The sequence below is a fragment of the Crassostrea angulata genome, chromosome 1 (assembly GCF_025612915.1).
Source record: "Crassostrea angulata isolate pt1a10 chromosome 1, ASM2561291v2, whole genome shotgun sequence".
Classification (NCBI taxonomy): Eukaryota; Metazoa; Mollusca; class Bivalvia; order Ostreida; family Ostreidae; genus Magallana; species Magallana angulata.
In genome coordinates, this window is record NC_069111.1 from 31,656,740 (window position 1) to 31,671,265 (window position 14,526).

The 14,526-nt window shown below is 34.9% G+C and overlaps 1 protein-coding gene across 1 annotated transcript; it reads right to left on the minus strand.

Annotated features, from left to right (window-relative positions):
• Positions 1-7,038: 7,038 nt before the first annotated feature.
• On the minus strand, positions 7,039-11,889 carry LOC128188893 (nucleoporin NUP35-like). The gene is made up of 11 exons (XM_052860209.1): positions 11,772-11,889; positions 11,489-11,598; positions 10,990-11,090; positions 10,468-10,582; positions 10,323-10,383; positions 9,938-10,040; positions 9,763-9,816; positions 9,389-9,458; positions 8,717-8,845; positions 7,466-7,600; positions 7,039-7,193 (listed from the first exon to the last, which is right to left on the minus strand). The coding sequence occupies exons 1-11, from the start codon at positions 11,800-11,802 to the stop codon at positions 7,116-7,118; spliced, it is 987 nt and encodes a 328-aa protein (XP_052716169.1). The 5' UTR covers positions 11,803-11,889; the 3' UTR covers positions 7,039-7,115.
• Between the last annotated feature and the right edge of the window lie 2,637 nt (positions 11,890-14,526).

Consider the following 14,526-nt stretch of genomic DNA (forward strand, 5'->3'; position numbering starts at 1 on the left):
TCACGTTAAAGAGGAGTATAGGATAAAAAAGTACATATAAGATAAGAGTGTGTTGAATCTGTGCCGCTACATGTATTTGTCAGACGTCCCCCTCCTGCTATGCTGTGAACTTTTTTCATGAATAACAAACAAACTGGTGGAGAAAAACGATGTTGTTACCTTTGAAATTAAATACAGGTGTGTCTCATGTACAACAACGAAAAAAGTCTTCATTGCGAGCAAAGACAGAAGGGTTTTTTTTAATCGTGACAAACACGAATAATAGTGGTCTGATATTTCAAAAGCAAACTGAATGCATAACTTTCTCAATCCCGAGGGCGTTTTTTTTCAAAGATTTAATCTTAAGATGATATTTATTTCTTTAATCAAAGTAAAAAAAAAAATAAACTAATTTTCAGAGCAGTGAGATCGTCGTATTACATGTATTTGAAACAAACAGTAATTTCCGAAGTATTGAAATCACTGTATCCTCTGATGCGTTATCCCTTGATGGAGATAAATTGTATTTCTATAGGACGAAAAATAAAACACACAAGTGCAGCTTGCCATTTGACGCAAACCCCTCGTTTAAACAGTGATCAAAAGTAGAATTTATAGGATGGCAGCCGACACTTCAAAATAGAAAGAGGAACAGAATTTGGTAACTCTAGCTAGAAAATACGTGGAAATAAAGAGACACTGTGAAATTTTATAACACCATTTCAATTCAGTTTACAATTTAATTTATCTGTATCCGAGTGTCTTACTAACAAGCGCATTAACTACTTAATTACAGGGTTCTTTTGATGGCTTTTGTTAATCGCCAAGAGAGCAGAAAATTACATGTATACACTTCGAACGCACCTTCCGGCAGTCAGACCACCAGTGTTATTTTTCAGGCGATGCAAGGTGACCGTGTTATCGACATTTCGTACCTATAGTCATAAAGCAATATGAGCTGCAATTTTCATGTTGAAATTTTTTTTTACGAAATTGATATTTTCTACTAAAATGACAAAATATATCATGGTTTTTAGCTCACCTGAGCTGAAAGCTCAAGTGAACTATTCAGATCACATTTTGTCTGTCGTCCGTCTGTCTGTCCGTCTGTCTGTAAACTTTTCACATTTTCAACATCTTCTCAAGAACCACTGGGCCAATTTCAACCAAACTTGGCACAAAGTATCCTTAGCCTAAGGGAATTCAAAGTTGTGAAAATTAAAGACCACGCCCTTTTGCAACGGGAGATAATTAGGAATTTATGAAAATTTCGAGAAATTTTCAAAAATCCTGTTCTCACGAACCATAAGACCAGGAAAGCTGAAACTTGTGTGAAAGCATCCTCAGGTATTGTAAGTATAAAGTTGTGAAAATCTTGACCCCCCGGGGCAAGGGTGGGGCCACAATGGGGGGTCGAAGTTTAACATAGGAATTTATAGAGTAATTTTTAAAAAAATCTTCTTCTCAGAAACTAATCAGCCAGGAAAGCTGAAACTTGTGTGAAAGCATCCTCAGGTAGTGTAGATTCAAAGTTGTGAAAATCATGACCCTGGTGGTAGGGTAGGGCCACAATGGGGGGTCGAAGTTTAACATATGAATATATAGAGTAAATCTTTAAAAATCCTCTTCTCAAAAACTAATCGGCCAGGAAAGCTGAAACTTGTGTGGAAGCATCCTCAGGTAGTGTAGATTCAAAATTGTGAAAATCATGACCCCCGAGGGGTAGAGTGGGGCCACAATGGGGGTCGAAGTTTTACATAGGAATATACAGAATAAAACCTTTAAAAATCTTCTTCTCAGAAACTAATCAGCCAGGAAAGCTGAAACTTGTGTGGAAGCATCCTCAGGTAGTGTAGATTCGAAGTTGTGGAAATCATGATCCCCAGGGTTAGAATGGGGCCACAATGGGGTTCAAAGTTTAACAATGGAATATATAGAGTAAATCTTTAAAACTATTCTTCTCAGAAACTCATGACCCCCCAGGGGTAGGATAAGGCCACAATGGGGGTCGAAGTTTAACATAGGAATATATGGAGTAAATTTTTTAAAATCTTCTTCTCAGAAACTTATCGGCCAGGAAAGCTGAAACTTGTATTGAAGCATCCTCAGGTAATGTAGATTCGAAGTTGTGAAAATCATGACCCCCTGGGGTAGGATAAGGCCACAATGGGGGTCGAAATTTTACATAGGAATATATAGAGTAAATCTTTAAAAATCCTCTTCTCAGAAACTAATCAGCCAGGAAAACTGAAACTTGTGTGGAAGCATTCTCGGGTAGTGTAGATTCGAAGTTGTGAAAATCATGACCCTCTGGGGTAGGATAAGGCCACAATGGAGGGTCGAAGTTTTACATAGGAATATATAGAGTAAATCTTTAAAAATCCTCTTCTCAGAAACTAATCGGCCAGGAAAGCTGAAACTTGTGTGGAAGCATCCTCGGGTAGTGTAGATTCAAAGTTGTGAAAATCATGACCCCCGAGGGGTAGAGTGGGGCCACAATGGGGGTCGAAGTTTTACATAGGAATATACAGAGTAAATCTTTAAAAATCTTCGTCTCAGAAACTAATCAGCCAGGAAAACTGAAACTTGTATGGAAGCATTCTCAGGTAGTGTAGATTCAAAGTTGTGAAAATCATGACCCCCTTGGGTAGGATAAGGCCACAATGGGGGGTCGAAGTTTTACATAGGAATATATAGAGTAAATCTTTAAAAATCCTCTTCTCAAAAACTAATCGGCCAGGAAAGCTGAAACTTGTGTGGAAGCATCCTCAGGTAGTGTAGATTCAAAATTGTGAAAATCATGACCCCCGAGGGGTAGAGTGGAGCCACAATGGGGGTCGAAGTTTTACATAGGAATATACAGAATAAAACCTTTAAAAATCTTCTTCTCAGAAACTAATCAGCCAGGAAAGCTGAAACTTGTGTGGAAGCATCCTCAGGTAGTGTAGATTCGAAGTTGTGGAAATCATGATCCCCAGGGTTAGAATGGGGCCACAATGGGGTTCAAAGTTTAACAATGGAATATATAGAGTAAATCTTTAAAAATCTTCTTCTCAGAAACTAATCAGCCAGATGATTCTTTATAATTGTTAAGACTTTGGCCCCAGGACAATTCTTTGGCCTCACAAGAAGGTTCAGAGTTTGATGTAGGTTTATATCCCATATATAATCTATTTGTTAAGGATCTTTTTGAGAACTGCAATACTCAACATGTGATGTGACTATAAAATCATCCTGTTAGAAAAGGGACTAATGATTATAAACATAAGAATATCCAGGGGGAAATGGATTTTATTTATACAGGATCTACTTGTATTATTGTACATTGTCCAGATAGGTTGTATTGTGACTCCATTAAGCTGATTTTATCATACCTATTGTTCCTCAGGTGAGCGATGTGGCTCATGGGCCTCTTGTTAAATTTCTGTTAGCCATATTTTTGTGGGAAAAGCCGTTAAGAAGCCTTAATTTGAGTAAAATTGAATTATTGTCGTCATGTACAAAAATTGATATGATACATATTCCTTAGAAGAGAAATCTTTCTTCTGACAAAAATTAATAATTTTTAAAATCTTATTTATCATTAAAGCTTAGGTTACATGCAGACTTATCATTCTAGCAGCTTTTTGCAGCAAAATAAAATTCGAAGAAATACAGCTCATATTGCTTTAATCATTTTGATGCGAGACTGACCATGCACATGTATATTCCCTACATTAATTGTCAATTATGAATCATTTAGTGCACAAATCAGAGTAACGATAATACGGTTAATCGCAAGTTGTCGAGTCTCTGCAACAATTTAGCGAAAACCCGGATCCGGAAGATCAGGGAAGTTAGATTGCAATGCAGTACAACCATGCAGATAGGAGGAAGGAATCTCTTAAACTCTATAAAATTAAAAACATTGAGCGGAAATTCAGATGATTCAAATTTGCTCAAAACAGGGTGGCACTGCTTGCTGCGATTTCCGTTCATATTTGATATCATCTACAAAGCTGCAAATCTGCTACATGGGAAAAGAGCAGGCATTCAAGGGTCAGCCATCAAAGTTAAACTAAGAGTCACGACTGTCTTATGATATATGCATAGGCAAAGTTATATGTTCTTCTTTTACAACGAAGGTATAATACCCACAATCATGTACTTATATAGGCAATATCAATAAGATAAGAAACTTTTGTAAAGTACATTTCAGGCACCTAGCATCGATTTTGAAAGTGTGTGTGGGGGGGGGGGCCAGACTCATCCAAAACAATTTTGACAAGCCAAAAAAAAAAAAAAAAATCAAAATTCTAATCCGTGGGGGGGGGGGGGGGGGGGGGGGGGCGCGGCGTAGATCTATAAATTATTACTTCGAATACTCCCAAAAAAGTGGGGGGGGCAACTTTATGGTAATTCAATTTTTACTATGTAAAGTTTGGTGCGAGAAAAAGTGGGGGCCAGGCCCCCCCCTGCCCCCCCCCCCCCCCCCCCGATGCTACGTGCCTGCATTTACTTTTATCCGTTTTGGGTCGGAACATCTTTTTTCATAACGTGATATACATGTATTACATTTAATAATCATAAACGCTTTCTTTAGCGTTTCATGTGGGTATGATGATAGCGAGCATATCGTTGAAATGTTTCGTGTGGAGTTTTTAGGGGTACACTTAAGAGGAGATGTCGTCTTAGTCGATTACCACATTACACAGAAGAAAGAAAGGGCCATTATAAACATTATGTATTATTATACTTTCATGTTAAATACTGAAATCTGATTGGTTTAGACGCAGTTGGTAATCCGTTCTATTACCCTCAGCGTTAGCAACACACTTGGCAACGGGTAACACAATGAATTGTTACATACGCGTAAATTATGCGCGTACGATTCGCCGTAGAATTCACTTTAGCAGTTAAATTTTCTTTAAAATTAAGACATTCAGTATAATAAAATAAATAGTGCCTGTTTGGGAGGATAACAGTTGAAACTGACAAAAACCATGATGAAAAACCAATCTATCAAATGACGTACACTGTTGGGGTTTAACGAAGAATTTCTGAAAAGGATGAAAATATAAGTAATAAGAAACCATTTTTTCTCTCACTTTTATGGGGTTGATCTTTACAGTCGACACGTGATCAAATTGATCACATGTCTGACTGTCATGCCCCCCCCCCCTCCAAAAGTCAAAGAATGATTCTTAATTACAAGTAAGTTCATTGGAAGAAACGTTAAAAATTAAGTAAAAGTTTAGACAAATTTATTCACACTACATATAGTTACATTAAGATCGTATTGGCTATACGAAATATCATCGGGCTTCTTTTTTTAAAATAGTGGAGAAAATGCTAAAGTGTAGGTAAATATCACATTATATAACCTTCAGTCACTTGAATACTAAGATTCATATGAAACGAATATCATACAAAATGAGAAAAGAATTATCAAGCTCAATATCAAGTTCTTATATGGTGTTAGGTCTACAAAAGAAAAAAAAGGTATGATATTTTTATGCAAGAAGACATACGTGTGTTAATTAAAATGTTGCACTCCCATTGCATTTTACCTTGAATTTGTTGCAGCTCTGAAAGGGTTTTTCCCTTGATATCAGTGTCAAGATAAAAATAATCGCCATGTGATGATACAAGAATCTCATCTATCGAAATTACAAAAATATGATCCGCAAACTAGAGGGGGGATATAGCAGTATTAAATATACTATTAAGATATAAATTATTTTTCGTTTAAAATTCTCTGCAGCCTGTGGCTTCTAAATAATCTAATTTCAGAACTTCTGGTAAGAAAATATGAATCAAATTTCACATTACTCGACGATTTTGCGCGAATTGACGTTGAAATCTGACCATGTAAATTAATATGCTGACCTAAAAAAAATCTAAAAAGTAAAAAAAAAAATACTGGGTTCCTAGATTAAAAGTTTTTCCAACTACGGACCTTAACTTAACTTAAAAGCCCTTCACCTAAGCATCTCAATGACCTTCAATATGATAATTAACTGAGATGGATGTATTGTAAAATAAAATTTAAAATTCATCAATCTTAGTTAGATTTTTTTGCTAAGTTTATGCTGTTTTGATCAGCGGGACCCAGTTTTGTACCTTTTGATGTTATCAGAAAAAGATGAATATAGTTCCCCAAGAGCCTTTTCAATTTGTACAAGCGCAACATTAAACTTTGACTGTACACATGCTAAATGTAGCGCCACAGCAAGTTTTTATCAGCGCCATAGTTAAGATTAATCCCTCTTCTCATAAATATGCGCTACTACAATAGGGTTTGTCTGGATGTCGGGGGTAAAATTTTCCTGAATAAATTAATATTTGTGCATATCGAAAATAGGATAGTAACTATAAACTAACTATAATAAAGAATATCTATAGGCATATTGCCTGCTGTTCAATCCTATAAAATGTTGTTAGGCTTTTTGCACTTCAGCTGTGTTCTTGACTACTAGCAATAAATCTCTAAAATAAAATTATAACTGCCAAGGTTTGCAGCGCTGATAACCTGTTTCGCACAGAGCCAGTACTACATGTCCCTGCTTTTTGTCAAGCTTACAACTTTAATACTGCAGTAAAAAAAAGATATACATGTACCATTGTTTTAAATACACCAGAATTTATTTTTTAAAAATCAGTTATAAGTAAAATTTGCATCAAACACTCTTTTTACAGCTAAATTTATAGATGCCTGCTAATTATCCTCAACAGATGTGCTTCCTTCCTTCTTATCATTTCACATCCTGCAGTCAGGGGTATAGAAACTATTTTTAATTATCAGCTAATTATTTTAATTTTAACATACAAGATAAGTTTTAGGATTTTACAAGTATCAATAGCTTCTGTTGTTTTTTTCATTTTTTTTTTTTGGGGGGGGGGGGGAGGGGGGTGAAGGGGGTGTTGGGGGGGGGCAGATATTCTCAAATCTCTTTTATACTGTTATTATTTTGTTTGCAGTTAAAAGATTTCTAGTTGTCTACTATCTCTAACTACTTAATACATGTATGGTATACTTAAAGTTCACTTAACTGACAAATAATGCACAACTACACAAACTAAAATAGATAGATTTAATAAGAAAAAACATTTCATTGCACCAATACATGTGTATAAAATGATAGTCCTCTGTTGTGTCACCAGCCAAACATATACTCCATTGTCTTGCCTATAAATGTGGAATTTTTTTGTGGGGTCTGGTTATTCTTGACAACCTAAAATTTAAAACAATAAAATTGATCATTTATACTAGCATTAAAAGAAAATTTGATAGATTACAAAATCATAGTATGACAGAAGCTGAACACAGAATTTTCGTTTTAAAATACTTTGTGATCTTTATATTGAAACTTGTGCTACACAAAAGACATAAGAAAAGGGATGCAATTCAGCAAGTCATCAAAACGTTTGAAAAAGAAACTGAGCAGCTTCATGTTGATGCAGTAATACAGCAAGAAAGGTAAGTCTGTAAATTGATTATTCTGACCTCATGGTCACTCCTGGCAGCCTTGTAGGCTGCGGTGAGGGGGCGTATGGGCGTGTTCCTTGCAGCTGAGGAGGTGTTCAGGTCCAGGGAGTGTTCCTCAGCAAGGCTGGCCTTTCTGTCTCTGTCCATAACCACCTACAGAAATCCAAAACAAGAATAAAGGACATAGAATACTAAAAAATAACTTACTGGTATAATTAGAAATGTGTTTCAGAAAGGCACTTGACATTATAAACACTTTCCTTAATTTTATATCATACAGATGGATAACTCTTATATAATACTAGTACCAGTAACACTTGGTAATACTTTTATACATTTTTATTGTGTGGGAAAATAGCCATTCAGGGGCGTAGCTTGAGATAATATTCTAGTGAGGCAAATTTATTGCCCCCAGGGCCCTCCTCTGGTGGGAGGTTCAGGGGGCGAAGCCCCCCTACGAAAAATGAATTTCGGAGTTGTAAAATGTGAAAAACCCATTGTCCGCAACGAAGTTATTTTACATTTCAGACCAGCATCTATTCACAGTTTTGTCGTATACAAATTTTTGAGTTAAAAGGAATTCATAAATTGAGAAGACGATTGTCGTATACTCATTTTTAAAAAAAATTTTATAATTCAAAAATGTGTATACGACAGTACGTATTTAATAAAATAAAACTTCTAACATATTTTAGATGAATGAACATTTTTATTTTTAAAAAAAATGTAATCGTTTTACTTCAAAATTTTAATGGGCCGATTCAGTGTTTTTTGGAGCTTTCAAATTTTGTGAGAATATTGTCAACTGAGACCATTTGGTGCCTGTGAACAAAAAGTAAGGCGAGGCCAACCAAAAGGTCCTCGGTTATTGTTGACCTTCCCTAATGTTTCAAGCGTCTCATTGCGGAGAATGACTGAACCAATTGGCATGGTGAGTAAAATGCGGAATATGACATGCAAATTGGGATTTGTTTAATTCTTAAATTTACAAAAGAAAATTCTAGTGAGGCAGTTGCCTCATTGCCACAATGGAAGCTACGCCCCTGCCATTATTGTAACATCACAATAGTAAGACAAAAACAACATAACAACACATGCAAAATATTTTTTGGTGCTGTAGTGAGAATTGCAGACTGCCATACCCTACTTATGCAAATGTAGTGGTTAACAGCAAGCTCAGTCCTGGGATTTTCAATATAAATGTATAAACATTAGCACAAATTGTCTTACCAAATCTTATCTTGTAGATCAAATCAAAACTTAAAATACCTTATCAATACATGGTTTGACCCCAATCATCACACAGTTATTGAAGATTTTGCCATCCTTGCTGAGTGCTTTCTTTGCCTGCAGTTTAGACTGGTAGTGAAGATGCATCCAGTTTCCTTCAGAGGCAATCTGTAACAAATGAAAATTTACCTGAGATACATTGACATTCAATATTAATCCATGTTTAAACAAATTTTCACCTTGACATTTGGTACCAACGGAGGTGTATCATTACATCAAAATACTGTTGAACAACTTTTATCTGCATGCAAGAATTTTTTGCAAGGTTCATGGGATCCCTGTCGTCTATAATATTACTCAGTCTTGCTGCAAACTATTCCTCAAATGTCTCCGATATATTTTTCCCAGGAAATCTACATCTTAATCACTAAAATTAGTCACTGGGAACAAGTTTATCTCTAGTAAATTGCAAAATAAAGACGTCACAAATAAAAGCTAGTTTACGGTAAATGAAATGTGAAACCTATTCAAATTTTTGTCAAACTCGGTGAAATTTCATATAAACACAGACAAATCCTTAAGTCAGACCCACAACATTTTTCAATATGGGCAAATCCTTATGCCTGACTCAATGACATGATAGCATGCAATCAACTTATATAAATATATATCTTCAATTATTTTCAAAATTAACTTTACTATTTGATTTACCTCATACTTCAAAATGTTGCCATACTGTGAAAACTGTTGTAGGAAATAGGATGCTGCAGCAGCTTGAAATCTGCATTAAAGAAAATAATATTTACTGTAGACTCCTAATAAAACATGAGAAATTAATATTGGCATAAAATTACAAGTAGTAACTCTCACAGATTTTAAAATCTCACTTTTATTTTACCGAGAGTTTTGAACTGTATGAATTATAACGAAATTGTCCTCCAGATTTATGTTTTCACTAATTGATACAATACAACAGAATCGCGAAATGTAGTAAATGAATTTACAGTATCTTATTTGTCCCATTCTGTTTTTAGCAAAAAGTTTTTAGTATGAGAGTATGAAACTATTTTAAAATCTGGACATACCCAAACACTGTTACCCAGGTTTCATCTAAGGCATCATCAGCTGTCAACATTTCTCTAATCAAAAGAGAAAGTTAAAATAAGCACAGATTCAATTTCTTTGAAAATAAACACAAATATCCACACATATAATTTGTTTCCCCTTTTCACCCATCTATTCAAATACTTAAATATATACCCTTGAGTATAAAATGGGTCAAGTTGTGCTGGTGACAGACCCATAGAATTGTCCATCATAAAACTTTGACTTGCACCATGGGGAGTTTCATTGTGTAAAATACCTGCAACAGACAGACATAAATTCATTTCTTAAATTGGATGCTCTAAACAATGTAAAGAACAGTATAATCAATAAAAAAAATAAGCAACTTAAATAAAAAATTTATCAGCCAAGAAAATTAAATCTATACATATTTTTTGTTATTTTAACATATTCAATTGTAAATGACACCATGATTAAAAACCAAAGGTCCCACTGACAAAAAAATAAAACAAACACATTTTACACAAAGAGAAAAACACAGCACAATTATAAGCAAATAACTGTACATAAAGTTACTGACTTGCAGTGGGTGGAGCCCCAGTGCCTGGTGTGTGAACTGACTTCATGTGTAAACTGTGGTCCTGAAATAGTTTGAAAAATATTACCTTAGCTCTGTAAAAAATGAAGAACATTACTTCAAAACAGTTTGAGTTGTAATTATTTACATGGTGTGGTGTGTGGTGAGTATGAAAAGACCCAGACATGGCACTGCTTGGACTTGTCAAAAGACTTTTGGTGGGGGGTGCTCCAGTTCTGTCTTTTGGGCGCAATACCTCTGGCCTAAAAAACAAGTACACCATACACTATCAAAGCATCTAGAGTTATACAGAAAAGAAACATACCTGTGTGTTTACATACATCTGTGCAACACTTGACTTGAAAAATTGAGTTTTTTATTCAATCAAGAATAAAATCAACCAGTCTTGTAGCTTAAAAAAAACATGTTAAGCAAAACTCTTGAATCTCATATTTTAACATGTATCAGTGATAACATAAATATTATTACTTACAGACTGTCAATGTTAAGATCTTTTACATGTCATAAGAAAAACCAAACATTTCTTTTCAAATTTACAATACTCAATGAATTCAACATGCATGGATATCTAATATGAAGCATACCATTGCATTCAAATAAAACTACAAGCGGTCTTTTGATTAATTCCCCAAAATGTTAAACTTAATACCTTGGCCTTGATCCTGAGTGATGTCCAGTAGGAGAGGTGACTGAGGGGACTCTTGGTGTAGAGGAAGGAGGGCTTGCTGCAGACCAGTGCTGGGGACCTGGCTATTGAAACAGATAATGTCATGAACAGATATGTTTGTCTCATTCAATCATGGCCAGATGAGAAAGGATTGGAGTACCCTGATCTTGGTTTGAAGTGATTGGTTTGCATAGGTGATTAAGTGAAAATTGTTTTCAAAAATCATTTCTGCGATTTAGGTTTTTATTTATATTTCTCTAATTTCTACTGGCGTGCGACCAGTTCTCGCCGAGTACCATTTCTCGCCAGTACATTGTGACGTCATTTTTCGTATATAGTTTTATGTGTTGATGTACTGGCGAGAAATGGTACTCGGCGAAAACTGGTCGCACACCAGTATGGTTCCCCTGTGAAAGATTTTAACATACAGATATTTCAATGTCACTTTTCATAGTAATCCAAATATTAATGCAACACATACACTGTGGTGAATTGATTCTCCCATCAGAAAACTGGGTAAAAATGGTGTCTGGTGGGGAGAGGTTGGACTTGTTGGGGACCCCATTGTCATTGGTTCAACTCCGGAACTACCTGTGAAAAATAAGAACTACCTGTGAATTTCAAGCATTTCAACTCTACATGTACCAGATAGTACAAAGAAACTCACTTTCACTTTAGGATTTTGACTCAAGTTTAACGTGTAAAAAGAAACAGCTTTACAAAAAATTAAGGATTTCACAGTTAACAAATACCAAATACGTTACCGTGAAGATCAAATCCTTGAGATGAAAACATTTTGAATTTTGTTCACCGAGGTACATGTGATTTCCGGTGTGATAGGTGAAAGGTAAGTTTTACCACAAAAATTCGTATTGATGTCCCCCCCCCCCTTTTTTTATTTAGCAATAAATTAAAACTACTTAGTGTCTTAAAATTATATATTTTAAACATTATGCAACAGACATGGGTTTTATCATTTTTTTTAATCGCAAAGCGGTTCTCAAAAGCGGAATAACTAAATTTACTTTAAGATAAAATATATGCGACACTAATGGTCCTATTATAAACCTTTTTTTTTTTTTTAAGAGAAACCCTGCTGTACTCAAGTTTCTCTTCTTGATGATCCTTTTTCTTCAGTAAGTTCAGACACCAAACATACCAGTATCTTTTTCATTTGTTCATTTGGATCATACTAAGAATTTATTTTTGTTCATGACCAACACAAGGGGTCTGTATAGTATTGCAATTGCAATAGAAATTCATTTATAATTACAATGGGAATTCAATTGTAATTAAAATAGGAATTCAGTTATAATTACCATTCAAAAAGGACAATAGGCATTCGATCATGCCTGTATATTATCTAAGTATTTTTTTTCAAGACTTTTATGGAATATTAATTACATTAGCTGTGGAAATGATATATATATGCAATGTGAAATAATGTTGAAATGTAATGCTCGTGTGGTATACTTCCCTCACCGACTTTCATTGTTTAATTGCAGGAGTTGTCGACAAGAACATTCATCACAATTATTTTCTAACGTGGTAAGTGGTTTTAAAAAGATAAAGTTAGTTCGTTTTGATATTATTGAAAACGTGCGATGAAGCATGGGTATGTAACTTCTTGTGTCTATAAAGACACCGTTTTTTGTATTTTTTATTACATAAGTTGGTATTCTAATGATATCAAGGTAAACTCGTTATTTCAATCAAACTTTAAAAAAAGAGTCCAGTAGAAACTCACATTGGCTTTAATTACGTGTACATATGATTCACGTTTCGTTGTTTCTTTTTTTTCCAGAGAGAGAGAGAGAGAGAGAGAGAGAGAGAGGGGGAAATATGGGTGACTCATCATTCTATTCAACACTCTATATGTATAAGAACATTATTTTCAAAGACTAGTGCCATGCAAGTAAAAAGGTAACCAAAGTTCATGAATTATATGCAGTGGCACTTGTCCAATGCATTAGAATAGAAAAAAGAACAAAAGTCGCGGTCCAAATCAGCCACAAGCACTTCTCCTGAACCCCTCGTAAATCAGCAGATAACGATCAGGGGAAGGCCTGAGACCCGTAAACAACTTTGTAATGTACATTTAATGTTTTGACGCGTTTTAATTGGATTTCTCACAGATATTATAAGTTTAAAAGTTGAAGAACTCTCCTTGAAAGAACTTTGTACTCAAGTTCGTCAGAAGAAGAAAAATACATTGATGAATCACTTCCCGATTGAGTCTGGGCCGATTTTTTCCCCACTGTGCTTAAAGATTTTGGCAAAGTTCCTGGTGATATTTTTGTCAAAATAAAATTAATACAAAAAAGTTCAAAAGAATACCTGTCAAGAAATTATGTTCACATGTACGACTTGTCTTTCTTTGATTTGTTCCTGGGTTTTCACAGTTGCAAGGGGAAAACAACTTCAAAGAAAATTCATGTAAATGATGTTCTAGGTTATAGCCTTTTTTTTTTTTAATTAAGACCAAAAGTTGAGATTAAAATTGACATTAAACGACATGTGTAAATGCTCCCAGCATGAACTTACTTTAAAAAAAAAAAAAGATCTGGGAATGTAATTAAAAAGTATAGGTCATATTGAGTTGGAGATCTTTTAATATTTATTATTCAAAATTTGAAATAATGTCTTTCGTGATTGCGGATACATGTAAAAACGACAAAAAGCCAGATAAATTGAGTAATTTTTAAATGAAATTATGAATTTATCATGAAAACGCAGGTTTTCCATAAAGTTCACATTTACTAGTATTTCTGATTCTTATAACATTTCGGGGCATTGATTATACATGCATGAAATCTTCTATGTAACAGATAAGAAATAATCTAGATTATTTATATGGACCAAAATCTACGACCCGGATTATTTTAAAATGATTTTAGAAATTTAAACCAAACCTTTTCTGACCAATTGCATATAAATCGTTTTGCTGATTGTGAGGAAAAACTCAAATGTTTATGTATACACTCACACTCCATTTCAAAAATCCCTGCTACGGGCCTGCAATACCTATAATTTCCCGGTGTTTTCGTGTGTAGTATGGGGGAGGGGGTGCTGTTCCCTTTTTCTGACAGTCATCTTTTTCTTACCAATATATATTTACATTCCAGCGATGTGTACCCCCCCCTCCCCAATCATCGCAAGCCACGGCCAATATGTACGATCCCCTGCCATCTAGACGGAAGGAGAGAGCTATGCAGACTCCGGACCGTGGCTTGAGACGATGACCCCACACCCCATCTCCTTCTGAACTGTACCGTTTTTTTTTGTTTGTCAAGTTATATTGGTTAGATCTACTACACCCATCCCCTTTGAACAACAACATCACTCCCGTTTCTGTCACAATAGAATTATTGTAGGTTAAGGTCATCAATAATCAACTAAAGCCGTTACCTATACTTGTGTAGTTTTTAAACAATATGAGCTGAATTTTTTAGAATTTTGTTTTGGTTCAAAAACCTGTTAGAGAATGATAAGTCTGCATGTAACTTAAACTTTTATGAT

Excerpts from the sequence above, each read along its gene's own strand:
- LOC128188893 (XM_052860209.1), bottom strand. The coding sequence starts at position 11,802 with ATGTTTTCATCTCAAGGATTTGATCTTCACG. Across the intron at positions 11,599-11,771 it reads TCAAGGATTTGATCTTCACG|GTAGTTCCGGAGTTGAACCA; the intron begins GTAACGTATTTG and ends TATTTTTCACAG. Across the intron at positions 9,817-9,937 it reads GACCCATTTTATACTCAAGG|AGAAATGTTGACAGCTGATG; the intron begins GTATATATTTAA and ends TCTTTTGATTAG.